This window comes from Fukomys damarensis, unplaced genomic scaffold (assembly GCF_012274545.1).
Source record: "Fukomys damarensis isolate Sample0158 unplaced genomic scaffold, DMR_v1.0_HiC HiC_scaffold_24, whole genome shotgun sequence".
In the NCBI taxonomy this organism is placed as follows: Eukaryota; Metazoa; Chordata; class Mammalia; order Rodentia; family Bathyergidae; genus Fukomys; species Fukomys damarensis.
This window is the reverse complement of record NW_022900936.1, coordinates 2,078,448-2,093,247: the sequence shown is the minus strand read 5'-3', so window position 1 is coordinate 2,093,247 and position 14,800 is coordinate 2,078,448. Positions and strand designations below refer to the sequence as shown.

General features: G+C 61.9%; 1 protein-coding gene across 1 annotated transcript in view; it reads left to right on the top strand.

Moving 5' to 3' along the window:
• Icoslg (inducible T cell costimulator ligand) overlaps window positions 1-10,962 on the top strand; it is a 12,996-nt gene extending 2,034 nt beyond the window's left edge. The window contains exons 2-7 of the mRNA XM_010636596.3: window positions 849-1,038; window positions 1,865-2,215; window positions 2,913-3,221; window positions 4,624-4,782; window positions 5,399-5,434; window positions 8,875-10,962. Coding sequence (XP_010634898.2) covers window positions 849-1,038; window positions 1,865-2,215; window positions 2,913-3,221; window positions 4,624-4,782; window positions 5,399-5,434; window positions 8,875-8,933 — 1,104 coding nt within the window. The 3' untranslated portion in view covers window positions 8,934-10,962. The remainder of the gene's footprint in view (window positions 1-848; window positions 1,039-1,864; window positions 2,216-2,912; window positions 3,222-4,623; window positions 4,783-5,398; window positions 5,435-8,874) is intronic.
• The last annotated feature ends 3,838 nt before the right edge of the window (window positions 10,963-14,800 follow it).

Sequence of the window (14,800 nt, the reverse complement as noted above, 5' to 3'; positions counted from 1 at the left end):
GAGCCTGAGGCGGACGCCGGTGGGTCCCTGAGTCGGGGCGCGGTCACCTGCGGCGGTGTGGACGCGGGAGGAGGCGGGACCCAGAGCGCAGCACCAGCTGCCCCTCCTTCCTCCCAGGCGGCTGATTTCCCAGAATAAGGAAGGATTTGACCACGCTGCGATGCCTTTGGGGCCGCGGTGCCCACCCTCTGGGGACACAGCCTGTCCTCTCAGTCAGGGTCCTCTCCACTCGCCAATCCAAGCTGGGGAAGAGGGTGCCTGCTGGAAGGAAGGGCAGTGGTGACAGCCGCGATTTTCCGCCAGTGTGCGCATCCCTTTCAGGGTGCATTGTAGGGTGGCACCCTGGCCCCCACTTGGTGCACCCAGGAGCCCCACCGCAGTCTGCCCACAGCCGCCTTACCAATAGGGGGTTAAGCCAGTGCCCTTGGGAGAGTGGGGGTAGAAGTCTAGAGTCCTCCTGCCTGACCACCTGCACCCTGCTGCATCTTTACTGCCTCCCCAGGGGGCGTGGACTGGGGCTGTGGGCTTCCTGGGCAGGGGATGGTGAGTTCCGCACACACACCAAGGACGGGCTGCAGGCCCCGGGCAGGCTGCTTTCCCTGCGTGGCCCTGGGGAAGCCGCAGCTGCCCTGAGGGGTCCTGGCAGATAGGATGGCCTTGCCCCCCCCAGCAGAGGGGGCACCGTGGGAGGACGATGGGGCCCCCAGGGGCTTGCACAGCCCTGAATCTTGAGTGCTGGCTCTGGCTTTGCACTGGCTATCCAAGCTGGGAAAGCTGGTTTCCCGGGACTCCTGGTGTCTTGGAATCCATCCCCAGGAGAGCCAGGTCAGCAGGGGGTCAGACTGTAGTTGCTTTTCTGGGGTTTGTGCGGGCCAGGAGGTGTGTCCCGAGTTCCGCTTCTGAGCAGTATCAGCACTTCCTGCCAGGAGTGCCCTGGAGAAAGCAGGTACCCCACCTGCCGCCCTGTCTCACCTGCCTTTCTGGTGGTTTTTTCCAGCCCCAGCCTGCTCTTACTGCTGCTCAGCGGCCTGAGTGCTGGTAAGTTTGGGGTGCAGGTCAGAGGCTGGGAGGGAAGCTTGGGGAGCCTTCGCTGCCCTTCCTCCTTTCCCGTGGCTCTTCTGAGGACCTAGACCGGGTCCACGTGCAGGACTGAAGCCCAGAGAGGCAAACCTGTCTCCTCTTCCTACTTCATGTCCCCCAGCTTGGGCGGGGCCGCTGTCATTCCTCCGCGCTGGGGGCAGCCTCTTCATCCCGGCCTCTTTGCCCGTCACCCTACGGAGCTCTGAAAGCTTCTGCTGGAGGAGCCTGAAAGCAGGGATGCGCAGATGCAGGGACCCTGGGCCGAACGCGTTGGAGTCAGACTCGCCCCGGTCCTGGAGGCGGGAGGGTAGGGCCACCCCTGTGCAGCCAGCATTGTAAATGTGGCTGAGAGAGACATTGTTCTCCTTCCATGCCTGTGGTTCTAAGTCCTTTCTATTGTGCATTAATCAGGTACTCCCAAGATGCAGGAGTGGTGAGAGTAGTGCTGGCTTCTGGGACACGGCCCCCGGTCCTGCATGTGTCCTGCTAACAGACTCCTTTTTGCTTTGTCGACTCAGAATTGTGTTTGAGTCTGTTGTTTGTTTGTTTGTTTGTTGAGGCAGGGTCTTATTAGGTAGTTCAGGCTGGCCTTGAACTCGATATGTAGCCCAGGCTGGCCTCAAACTCAGTGATCCTCCTGCCTCAGCCTCCCAGGTGCTGGGATTACAGGTGTGCGCCACCAGCCCCAGCTTGTGTGTTGGAATCTTGTGACCCTGAAGCCTGGGTGCCTCCAAAGCAAAGAGTTGCCCGGGAAGATAAATGTCTCCTCTTCGAATCTTTGCAGAGATTCAACAGACAGAAGTCAGAGCAAAGGTGGGCAGCCACTGTCTGCTGAGCTGCGTGTACCCCGGGAGGCTGCATTTTGACCTGGACGACGTGTACATTTACTGGCAAATCAGCAAGTCCAACACTGCGGTGACGTACCACATCCCCAGGAACAACTCCTCGGGGCAAGCTGACAGCCGCTACCAGGGCCGGGCCCACCTATCGCTGGACAGCGTGGAGCGGGGCAACTTCTCACTGCATTTACGAAACGTCACTCCGCAGGATGCACAGAAGTTCACCTGCCTGGTGTTCAGGAAGTCCCTGAACATGAGGAAGATTCTGGAAGCCGTGGTCACACTTCGGGTGGCAGGTAAGACTGGGCGGTCTCATGGCATCCAGCCTGGGCCTGGAGAAAGTGCTCATGGGAATGCTCCATTCACAACGAACCGGGGCCACCTGGTTCCCCAGGGTCCCATCTTACGATCTTTTCCTTGAACTCTGCAACTCTAAGTAGTTTTTGGAAAATGAGTTAGGACGGGGCATGGTGGTGCACACCTGTCATCCCAGTACTCAGGAGGCTGAGGCAGGGGGCTCCCCATGAGTTCAGAGCCAGCCTGGGCTACATAGTGAGACCAGTCTTAAAAAAAAAAAATTAAGGGGAAGCAAAAAGAATTAATATGTGCTATGTCCATGCACCAACTCCCCACAATAAATGTCATCCTTATGTACTGCATTAATAAAAATAAACCTTAAAAATTTAAATTACAGACATTTAAGAAATGAGTTAGGGTTCTTTAAGCCACCAAATGAGATCAGAATTTAGAGGAAACTTACACGCAACCCAGAAGCTCAGGGTGCAGTCTGGCAGGTGACAGCTGTGGCACCAGAGAGGAGCACTAGGACCCAGAGCAGGGGCTCAGGGGCACCCCCTGTTAGGGTAGCGACAAGGGCCATCAGGCCTGAGGGGCCCCGGCCCAGCCCCACTGCTGGGGGGCCCTGTGCTCCAGCCTGCCTGCAACATGTACCCCAGGATCTACACCTTGCTCACTGCCCACCTGTCCCTGCAGCCAACTTCAGCATGCCCGTGGTCGGCAGGCTCGTGGCCAGCACCCCCAGTGGGCCCTCTCAGGACCAGGTGCTCACCTTTACCTGCACATCTACCGACGGCTACCCGCAGCCCAAGGTGTACTGGATCAACAGGACGGACGCCAGCCTGCTGGACAGGGCTCTGCACAACGACACGGTGTCCTTGAATGTGCGCGGCTTGTACGACGTGGTCAGTGTGCTGACTGTGCCCTGGGTGCCCAGCCCGAGCGTGGGCTGCTGCATAGAGAACGTGCTCCTGCAGCAGAACCTCACCAGCAGCGGCCCTGCAGGTAGGCAGGCGGGAGGGGCAGAGGCTGAGCCCCTCCGGCTGGCCGTGTGAGCAGTGCAGCCTCAAAGGCCCAGGCGCCTCCTGGCTCAGCCTCCCCCGCAGACTACGGCCCGGGCTCCCCCAGGGTTGGGCACCTGAGAAGCCACAAGACCAGGTTGTGGAGGGGCCTGGCAGGGTGCTGGCCGGGACTCTGCTGCCTGGGTCAGGAGGGGCGGGAAGTGGAGGCAGGAGGGCAGCTGTGCCCTCTGGCCCAGCTGCAGAAACGTGGCTGTACTCTCAGGGCCACTGAAGCAGCCGGGGCTGGATGCCAGACCAGATGGGGGACACGCCGAGCACTGGGATGGCCAGTGGGCCACGCACTGAGCAGGCCTCTGAGCTCAGGGCCCCGGGCCTGCGCCCTGCCGTGCCTGCAGGGACAGGGTGAGGGTTGCCCCACCCCACCCCACCCCAGAGCTGCCCAAGCAGCCCCGGGAGGTGGAGCCAAGGATCAGGGCCTCTGGGCCGGTGCCCAGCGTGGAGGCGGGGTTTGCACACCCAGACGACACCAGAGAGCACGTCCAGTGCTGACCCACTGCCACGGTTGCCAGTCTCTGGTGGCACTCGGAGCCATGTGGGCATTCGTAACGAGAAGCCGGGTGGCAGCTGCTGGTTTGCCAGGAGGCTCTGGCCCTGCACGCCTTGCTGCCGGGAGAAGGAAAAGAAGAAGCAAAGAATGGGACAGTGCTGCAGACAGAGGGGCCTGGGGCCCTCAGAGAGCACAGCTGGGGATGGACGCACCCGGCGGGTGCACCCCAGACGAGGACTGAGCGGACACCTGTGACCATCCACAGCAGTGGCTTCAGTACCAGGAGTGGGCACCTTCCACGCACCCACCCCAGAAGCCAAGCACAGTGGGGCTGCCTCACCAGGGACCCCACTCCGCCAGAAGATGGAGGCTCTGGCACCGGGCCGTGGGGTGGACACCAAGGACTCGGTGACCAGTGACCAAATCCAGGTGCCCGGGCCAGGCCGTGGTGCGACTCCATTCACAGGAAGTGTGCAGAATGGAGCCGCAGGGCCAGGAAGCAGAGCAGAGGCGGCCTCCGCAGGGGGAGCGGGTGGGGTGTGGCTGCCAGTGGGCACCGCTCGCTTGGGGTGACAGCTGCACAGCACTGCGAATGTACCGCCTGTGGCCGCCGGATGGCCACTTGGAAATGTGACTGTGTCCATGCGTTCCACCCGATTAAAAGCCAGGAGAACCCGCCTCTCCACAGCGCCTCTCAGGGTCAGGGCTGGGCTCCTGTGTCCGGCAGTAGCCGGTACCTGCAGATGGGACGAGGGTGTGAACAGGGCTCTTTGGGGCACACATGCCCCACAGGACCCTCCTGTGGCCGAGGAGAAAAGCTCTGCCCCTCTTCCCGCAGAGCCTTCCGCCGGAGGCAACACCAGCAGGATCACAGAGACCCCGGGCCTGGCCCCCGGGGAAGGCAGCAGGGCTGTCACCATCGTCATCGCCGTCCTGGGGGTGGTGGCCGTGGCCCTGGCCGGAACCTGGGCCAAATGTCGTCCGAGAAGCTACACAGGTGCGTACGAGATAGGTGTGCACACTTCCCGTGTCGGTGTGGGCGCCCGCCTTCTAAACCCCCCAGTTCAGTGAGTGTAGGTTTCACCCCAGGGCTTACTTGGGAGGTGCTAGCACGAAGCTGACACAAAGCCCAGCGTCTCTAGGCACTGAGTTCCAGGTGCAGCCGAGCCAGAGGGCGGGGCGGGTTTTGGGGAGCCGGGGATTGGGTCCGGAGATGGGGACAGGAAGCCAGCTGAGGAGAGGCTGTCTGGCTGCATTTCTGTGAGACCCGAGGGCAGGCCCAGAAAGTGATCTGGGCGGATGGGAAGGCCCTGAGCTTGGGCCACTGTGTGGCCCTCCCTCCTGGCACCCAGAGGCTGCAGGATGGAGGGGACAGCGGTGTTGCAGAAATACTTCCTTCCGCCCACGCTGCCCCTGCCACTCTGAGCCCAGGACAGAGGGCCTCACGCACTGTCACATGGCAGGATGGCCTGGGTGCCCCTTCTAGCCAGGAGCACGAGCGGGGGCACCCGGCCAGGCAGAGGCCGTGGGCTGCTGTTAGCTGGGGACCCTGGGGTCTTCAGAGTACCAGCTACACCCTGCTCGGCCCTGAGCATCTCCGTTTCGACTCACAGGTGCCCGGGCTGTGACGCAGGAGCAGGAGCTCACAGGTGAGTTTACCTGGATGTTGGCCTGGCTGCTGGTCTGCTTTTGTGTTCAGAAAACTTGAGTTGTTGGGCTGGAGATGTAGCTCAGTGGCACTGTTGCCTGTCTTGCAAGTGCAAGGTCCTGCATTCCCTCCCCAGAACCCCCGCAAAACAGAAAACTTGCATTGTTGGCCTTGAACACCCCATGAAGCCAGTGATGGGCCCAGCACTTCTGTGGGCACCCTGGCGCAGGATCCCATCCTGTGTGCATGCCCCAGAGCCAGGGCTGTCCTGCGGGAGTCAGGGCCCCTGTGGGCAGCTGTCCTCACAAGTCTGAGTCCCTGGTCAGGCTCCGCCGTGATGACCAGGGAGCGGGGCATTCAGTGGTAAGTGCTTTCCCAGCACGTGCCAGGTGCTATAAGAAAAAGAAAAATGGAGGCGCCAGTGTTTGGCATTTCCCTTTTCTCCTGTTCGCAGACCACTCCTGACAGGAACTCACTGCCCAGGACGTGGGCGGGGCATCTGTGAGACGCTGCCCCGTGGGGTCAGATGCAGCTTGAGAATGCCCCCCCCCACGGGCCTGGCCGCAATAGGAACGCAAGGCTCAGGGCGTGTGCCGTGTCAGGTCAGGAGTGCGGGCCTTGCGGGGACGCAGGGGCTGCCCCTGACCCCGAGGGAAGCCCGTGCATCACAGCCAAGCGAAGGCCGCCCACCCTCGGAGCCGCAGATGCCAAGATCGCCAGGACTTGGTGCCGGGCCCCGGCCACACCCAGCTCAGCGTGGCAGTTACAGTCCCAGACTGAAGGCAGGGCTCTGGGCTCACAGCACAGAGCAGGAGGACACCCGCTGTCTGCAGGAGACTCAGTTGCAGGGCTCACTGGCTGCCCTCTGCCCTGGGAGCTCCTGTGTGCAAGTGTGCGCACACTGTGTGTGAGTGTGTAGGCACAGACGTGGGAAACGGTCTACACTGCAGGCCCTGGAGCACCCTCGAGCTTCACCTCCTCTGCCATCTTCAGCAGGAGGAATAATGGACCTTGCTCGTATTGCCCAAAAGCTAAGTGGAGTTTTCTTCAGAGAAAGTCACTGTGCACCTGGCTGCCCTAAGCCATCTCGGCACAGGGACAGGAGTGCACCTCCTTCCCGGAAGCAGAATGTGATCGGGGATTCAAGCCAGTCCCAGACCCACCAGAGCCCTCCAGAGGTCTCCGCCCGGTGCCAGTGGTCCCACCATGCCCAGGACCCTTGGACTCAGCCCCCCAGCTTCCCCAGAGGCCCCAGCACACGAGGGACGGGAGGCACAGTGGTGGCTAAGGTCCCACAGGGCATCCGCGCGGCTGCACAGAAGGAACTGGACGATTTGCTGTCCTCTGGAGGTTCTGGAGCAGTGCTGCCAGGTGACCCAGGTGTGCACAGGACCTGCCGTGGGCACCGCGGCCTCTCAGGGACATAGTCCAGTGCTCTGCCCACTCCTGCAGGAGGCCCTGAGGTCAGCATCACGCAGCACCGGCAGGCACGTGAGGCCTGTGCCCTCAGCCCCAGGAAGGACAGGCGCACAGGTTGCACTGGCCAGGCTGAGCGGTAGGCATGGCGGGAGAAGAGCTTAGTGTCCCATCTGCATCCCCACGTGGGCTCTGGATGTGGTCAGGAGGGGCCCAGACATCTCCCTGAGAGCATTAAAACTCGGCGCTGTTGCACAATATTCAGGATCGTCCCTGTTGCTCCCGGGAGGCCCAGGAGCCGGGGTGCAGGGAGGGGTGCAGGGAGCTTGCAGCTGTGCCCATGTATAGCCACCTGGTGACTCGGGATGGGGGCTCAGGAAGCTGGGCATCCCAGGGGTCCCTGAGTGGGGCCCGCTCAGCCCACTGTCCTTATCTCCTCCCAAGCCCAGGCTGTCAGAAAGGGGCTGGGGCTGAGGAGCCACAGGCTACGTGGGTCCAGGAGTGGCTTTGACCTTGATGACTCCTGCAGCCCAGAAAGGGCCAGAGTCCAGGGCCTGCCGTCAGATGTGGGCTTCAGGCCATAGCTCTCTCCCTGCCCACATCCCGCCAGGGCTAGAAGTCCCTGTCCAACAGCCACCCCTCTGTGGAGCCCTCCCCACCCTGGGTCCCTGCAGTGGGACCAGAGCCCTCCTCCTGGCTGCCCCTCCGTCCCCAGTCTCACAAGAAGGTTCTCAGGGGTCCCAGGAAGTTTTCCACACTTCCTTGAGGATGGTGGTCCTGCCTTCACACGGGGAAGGGACACGAAGGAGATTTTTGTGGGGAGAGACAGGGCCCAGGGGAGTGGGGTTTGACATGAGAACCCAGGGCCTTCCTCTGAGGTGTGGCCAGCTCTGGGAGGGGGTTCAGCCATGGACCCCATGGGAGAATGCAGCACTCTGTCACTGGGGAGCCCCTAGGCCTCATGTGGCCCTTGGGGACAGTGTCCAGGCCAGGCTGGCTCTAGACCAGCCATCCCCACAGCATCCCATCCAGGGCTGTGGTCCGGGACCAGGGTCCCCGTGCCCCTGCCCTGAGGGACCAGAGGGTCCAGCCTAGAGCTGGCCAAGCCCTTCCCTCCCCAGCACTCCCCGCTCCCTGCTCCCTACCTCCCCTCACCAGCTGGGATCTGGGCTGCACCCTGGTTCTCTCTGCCCACCCTGACCCCTGTGGATTGAGGGAGGCCTCGGCTGCGCCCTTCCAGGAGGTGTGGTTCCAGACTGCCCAGGAAGGGCGCCACCTGGTCCCTCCAGCGGGCACTGTACACATCACCCTGGCTCTGAGGCGAGGTCCCCTGTGCCCTCGAGCAGCAACAGAGCAGCTGAGAAGCTGCTGTGAGGGAAAGTTCTCTTCCCGGGAATGACTGAGGGCCGCAGCCAAGGGCACAGGAAAAAGCCCTCTCTTCACAGGCCTGGGCAAGTCCCAGCTCTCCTGGACCTGGAGAGTGGCCGGCTGCCAGGGGAGAGGATCGGGCCTGGTTGGCCAGGGTGACGTGGGCAGCTGGCACCTGCCCATGAGGCTGCTGCTGTGGCCCAGCTGCTGGGCCTCATCCCTGGCCCGTGACACCACGGGGTGGTGTGCAGGACCCGGGGGGAGGACACACTGTGCAGAAGGAGCACCGAGCCAGGTGCGTCACACTGCAATCCAGTGAAGGACACCCAGGGCCCAGAGCAGGGAACACATGCACAGCATGGGCTGCAGGCCCGGGAGCACCTGGGCAGGTAGGCATCCACTGTGCACCTGTGAGCTGCAGCCCAGCCTTCTGGCCAGGTGACAGCTTTGGTGGCTCCGGGACTGCTTGCTGCCGTCCCCTCTCTGTGCACAGAGGTTGGTTCTCCAAGCTACTGAACTGCATCTGAGGTTGCAGGGGACTTTCCAGACCTGCCCGTGCGGTCACTTTGCATAGCACCAGCCACCCAGCTTCCCAGCCCCTTGGCGACATCTATTTATACCCATCGTGACCTTGGGACACTGCTTTGATATCCGCAGGCTTCTCTGCCCACCTTCTGATGAAGCCACCTAACTTCAAAGGAAAAATCACCCCCTGAGTCTCTCATGTCCACGGAGGAAGGAAGAGCCCGCAGCTTGGTGTTCACTGTCCTCTGTTCTCTGCCGACCGGGAGGAGACGGGATGGAGTGGGGGGTGCTGGGCTGCGTCAGCCCGGAAACCGACTCGTGGTTTCTGCAGCTGATTGCGCACACCAGCAGGGCGGCTATACGTCACCGGAGCCCTGCAGCCTCGTGAGGTCTGGAGCACAGTGAGGGGCACAGAAGGCAGCAGACAGCGCCGTGGAGGATGGATGATCTGGGAGCCCGGGGTGGGCCGAGCCGGCTAGGCCTGAGGGCACCACACTAGGGGAGGACGGCCTGAGCTCTCTCTCGATGAGGAGAATTGGGCCAAAAGCTCGGCTCAGTGAGTTTCGCCCGGGACACCAGCTGTGGCCAGCGGCGCAGTCCTCCTCAGGACAGCTGGGCCCGTCCACTCGGCAGTGCCCGGGCTCCACAGCAGGGTCCAGGCTCCGGGCATCACTGTCCAAAGCCCCACAGGCCATGGTGTCCATTCTGCCTCCAGCCCTAACCGTCCCAGGAGTCTGGGAAACCGGAGTCCTTGACAGACGCCAGCTGACAGCACTGTGGGGAGCTGGACTCAGCCTGACAGACATTAGCTGAAGTTCCCTTCCCGACTTCCGGTCTGTCTTCAGGCTGAAAGAGGAAGTGGCACTGCTGTGGCCCCAGGAGACACATGGAAAGGTCTTCCAACAGAGCCCCAAAGCTGGGCCTGCACCCCTCAGCACTGTGAGGACCTCTGAGACCAGAGGGCCACGCGATGCACACAAGGGCCCCAGGCCCACAGCAGTGACACCAGCATCACAGGAGTCCCCTGAGGGAGAGGCTCCTCGGTGAGGAAGCAGCCAGCTCAGAGGGCCTGGGGCCAGCTGGGACCCAGACACGCTCAGGCAGCATTCGGGGCCTGGACAGCGACTGCCCACGGGTGTGTGTGTGAGTGTGAATGTGAGTCCCTGCCACGTGCCGTTCCCCGGCTCCCCCCAGGGCAGACAAGGTGTCCAGGCCCTTGGGAGGGGGCACAGACGGTGACCCTGGGCTGCCCATGGGGGCCACCAGCCAGCAGGGACATCCAGCTGCACTCCAGGGCTCGGGGAATACACACCGCACCCCAGGGTGTCACAGCCACCAAGGGGTGCGATGGAAGACTCAGGCAGCTTCCTGACTGCACCGACCTGGGAAAGCCTCAGCTCCAGAGCCACAGGGCCCAAGAAGGCGCAGCTGCCCAAGCAGACGGGTACGGAGACAGGGCCAGCCATGCTGTCCTGCCGCCCAGACTCAGGCTGGCTAAGCAGGACAGTGGAGGCAGAAGAAGGGGCACAGCACCTTTGGGGCTCAGTCCCGCCAGTAGCTGGCCTCTGTCGCCCCAGCAACACCCCATGGCCCTGCATGGTCCCCTCCTCTCAGCCTGGCAACCTCGTCAGCATGGCACTGTCCTATGGGCAGGGGCAGCCTGGCTGCCTATGAGCCCAAGGGCAACACCCCACCCACACTGCACCACAGCCCTAGTAGAGGGCTCTGTGTTCCCAGAGAACCCACGATTGGCCTCCTGTCACTGTGCCAGGACACCCTGGAGGGGTTACATGGTGGGCACACACTGCAGGTCTCATCAGAACATCCTGGGAGCTTTATTTTCTTATTTATTTATTATTTTGGTTCTTGAAGACAAGGACTCACTATATAGTTCATGCTGGCCTTGGACTTAGCAATCCTCCTCCTACCTCAGCCTCCTGGACAGCTGCAACTACAGCCAGCACCTTCATGCCTGGCTTTAGTGTCCTTTTCAAAAAGACTGTTAAAGCTGGGTGTGGTGGCACACCCCTGTAATCCCAGCAGATGGCCAAGCTGGGACCAGGGGACCATGGGGAGGACCCCACACACACACTCTGGGAGCAGGTTCCAGATGGGTCCCAGGCAATTCCAGACACCTCGGGTGCACACAGATGAGCAGCCCCTCTGAAGATGGTCTTATAAAACACTTTTCTTATAAAACCCTCCAAGAGCCGGGCATGGTGGCGCACGCCTGTAACTCCAGCACTCGGGAGGCTGAGGCAGGAGGATCGCTGTGAGTTCGAGACCAGCCTGAGCTACACAGTGAGTTCCAGGTCAGTCTCAACTACATAGTGAGACCCTGTCTCAAAAAACAAACAAACAAACAAAATAAATAAATAAATAAGACTGCTGAGGCACCACCTTGCACGTCATCCGTCCCACATCACCCGGGCTCATGCAGGGGTTCCCACTCATAACCCTCAGCTCTGGATATGGAAAGCCTGTGGCTGGCAGCTCCTGTGGCAGAATTTCCCTCTTGGACTAAAAGCCACGCCTAATAGCCTACACAGTGCCAGATGGGTCTTGGTGAGGCCTGAGGCCAGAACATTTCCTCCTCTTGGAGCCTCCCTGCTGCATGCAGGGCCTGTTTACTCCCGACGCCAGTGGGGTGGAGTCACATGGCCTGCACACTGCGCTGACCAGGGCTCTGGAAGACGCCGCCGCTTCGGTGAGGGGTGCAGGGCCGGCTCCTTCCCTTCATCCCCTCTCGTCCACTGCCTCTGGGAGGGCCAGGGGGGCCCCACAGGCCGCTACTGGGCAGGAAGGACTCTGCTGTGTCCCAGAGGGGTGGCCTGGGGCTCCCAGTGCTGTGTTGCTTGGAGGGTGGGGGGCACCATCAGCCCCAGAGACCACAGGGCCTTCTCTGAGGTCAAGCGGTTACTTTAAAAATGACAGCACAGAACCGGGCACGGTGGTGCTCACCTGCAGTCCCAGCTCTCGGGGAGGCTGAGGCGGAAGGACTGCAGCTCAAGTCCTGCCTGGGCACCTCAGCAAGTCTGTTTCACCGTATCAATAGACAGGGCTGGGGTGCAGCTCAGTGAGAAGGCCCAGGGCAGTCCCCAGCATCACAGAAACAAACAGCTGGGAGTGGTGACGCTCCCCCGATCCCAGCCCTTGGGAGGCTGAGGCAGGGCAGTCACTGCAAATTCAAGGCCCCCCTGGGCTACACTGTGAGGCCTTGTCTCAAAACAAGCCCCAAACAAACATCCAAGCAGAAATAAGGGCAGAAAAGGTAACATCCGCCCCACATTTCAGTGGGTGCTGGTCTCTCCCTCTCATGGTCGGCGGGGTCCTCAGCCCACACCCACTCCGAGATGGGGCGTCCCTGCCTCACCCATTCAGTGGCTGACGGCTCCTTCTGGCTCTGCCACGTCCCAGTGCTGTCTGCTCAGGCCCCAGGCAGGGCTGAGTGTCCGGCAGGGTGCTGGCTGGGGCGTGAGAGTGCCGGAGCTGGGCCACCAGCCCACGTCATCACAAGCAGTCTCGGTTCTCAGCAGTGGAGGGTCTGACCCCTGGGGGAATCTGCTCAGCCCGGAAAAGACCTGCCAGTGTTTTACTCAGCCAGAGCTCCCACCAGCCATGGGGTGGCATCCTCGCAGATGGCCTCCGCCAGCCACTGCTCCCTCGCCAGAAGTCCTCTTCTTGGGGTCCTGGCCCCTCCTTGTTCTTTTTCCCTGGTGGTCACCCCTCTGGACGGGGTCCTCCCTGCCCGCCTCAGCCTGGTGTCCTCCTGGCCCAAGCCCCCGGCCCCAACCCCTGGCAAGACAAAGCCCAACTCTGGAGATTCCACAGCTGGTCAGTGACTTCTGCCCCCCTACCTTCCCTGGCCTTCCAGGAACCCCTGCCCCAGGGCCCCCGCTGGCCTCAGGCCCCTTGGAAACCCATCTCTCCAGCAAACCTTCCCAGCCCTCCCGCACGGGAGACGGAGGTGCCAGGACCAGTGGCCTCTGCAGGGCTCTGTCCCAGCCCAAGGCCAAGCTACACCCAGGCTGCCCCTCAAGACACGATGGTATGAGAAGCTGAGCCAGGGCCCTCACCCTGCAGATGTGGCCACACTGTTTCCTCTGCTTTGTCCTGATGCCCCAGGGGCAAACTCGGGCACCCGGGGAGGAAGGCGGGAGGAGGGTCAGGGGCTGATGGGACTGCAAACAGCTGCTCCAGGGGACAGAAGAGGGACACAGGGAGCCAGAGGGATGCAGATGTGGACGCCGGAAAACAACTGGAAACGCCGGGACTTTGTCCAGGGTCGCCAGGGCTCAAAACTCCCCTGCTCTGCTCTGCTCTGCTCTGCTCTGGTCTGGTCTGGCCTGGCCTGGTCTGGTCCAGGTCATCTCCCTGGACCCAGGACAGGAGCCATTGCCCCTGGAGGGGTACTGTAAGTGTGAATGGAGCCTTGTCTCCCCGAGGCCTGACAGTGCTGGGGACACCTGCGTGAGTGATCGCGTGGATGCGTGGATGTGTGAATGAACGGGTGAGGACAGGCCAGGCATCCCCAGCCCAGGCTCCTCGCTGCAGCTCTGCTCTGATCTTCGCCGAGGACTATCCCACCCTGGAGGTAAAGGAGCCGGGCTTCCTGCCCCTACTCCGCCCCTGCAGCACAGGTGTGCGGTCACGCATGGGAGGAGACAACACCATAGCAGGGACACTTGAGCAACCACCTGCACGTTCTGTGGAGGCCGCCTGCCCACGGGGCTGGGTGCTGGGCTCAGCAGACACGGCCAGGTGTTCCAGTGGCCCCGACACTGGGCTGGGCTGGGGGGCAGGGGTCAAAGTGAGGAACCTGCCCCCCGGCCTCAGGGGACCCGTAAGCCCATGAGTGCAGCACGGCCGGGCCCGTGAGCCCGGCTGCCACTTGGGCCCCCAGACCGTGACCAGTGCCAGCGTGAACTCCCACAGCCAGGCCAGGGCAGCAGAGAGACAGGATGGGGTGGGCAGGCTGGCCCAGGATGCTCCTAGCAGCCCCATGGCTGCGGGGCAGTCAGACCTGCCTGCGTCAGCCTCCACCCCATCCGCTGTGGGCACCCCGGATGCTCCCGTCACCCCCACTTCCTGAACTCACCTGAGTGTGTCTCCTCCTCAGGCCACACCCGGGCCTTCCCCGACCAGACGCAGCCTGCTACGGGGTCAAACCCTCTCGGTCTGAATGCTGTTTCCCCACGAGCAACAGACGTACTTATTTTGAGCTGGTGCTGGGATTGGCACTGGGACACTGATTTTGTACCGAGGTTTCTATTACAATCCCTGAATTACTCATTCTTTTTGTTTTGGTTTGGTTTTGGTTTTTTGAGACAAAGACTCCCTACGAAGCTCAGGCTGGCCCTGAACTCACAGTGATTTTCCTGCCTCAGCCTCTCCAGCGCTAGCATTATGGGCATGTGCCGCCACACTGGGTTGCTAAATTACTCATGTTAATAATCTTCAGAAAGAGATAATCTTTAAAAAAATCTTGATTGCCACATGGAAAAGGAAGGCACGGTGAAGCTTTCACTCACCGATCACATTCACAGCAAGGAAAGCAAAGTGGAAACTGCTGACAGCCAGATGGGGTGGCTTCTTCCTCCTGGGACCCAGGGTGTCCACCCAGGAAAGGCCCCCACTGCGCCCCCAGGCCATGTCCACAGCACTCAGGACCATGCCGCCCTGCACGTGCCAGAGTCCTGCACAGCCACCTCTGTCCTCAGTGCAAGGACAGCCTCCCCCCACCCCATGGCACCAGGTGGGTCAGGGTGTCCACACTCCTGATTCCCTGGACCCCTGGGCCGATGCCAACTGACCCCTACAGATATCCAGGTCCTGAGGGCCTGGGGCTGCTCTCCCGAGAAGCACGGTCCACGTCTGCACTCCCACCCCGCTGAGCCGAGGCTGTGTCCGTGGCAAACAGAAGCAGCCTCGCCCCTCAGCAGCAGGGTCCCCACCTAGCCAGGCGCATATACCGGTGCAGGTCCTAACTGCTCTGCGGCCCTGGGCGAGGGCACCAGCAGATGAATCTGGGGAGACGTTCAGCCCCCTCAGTGTTACA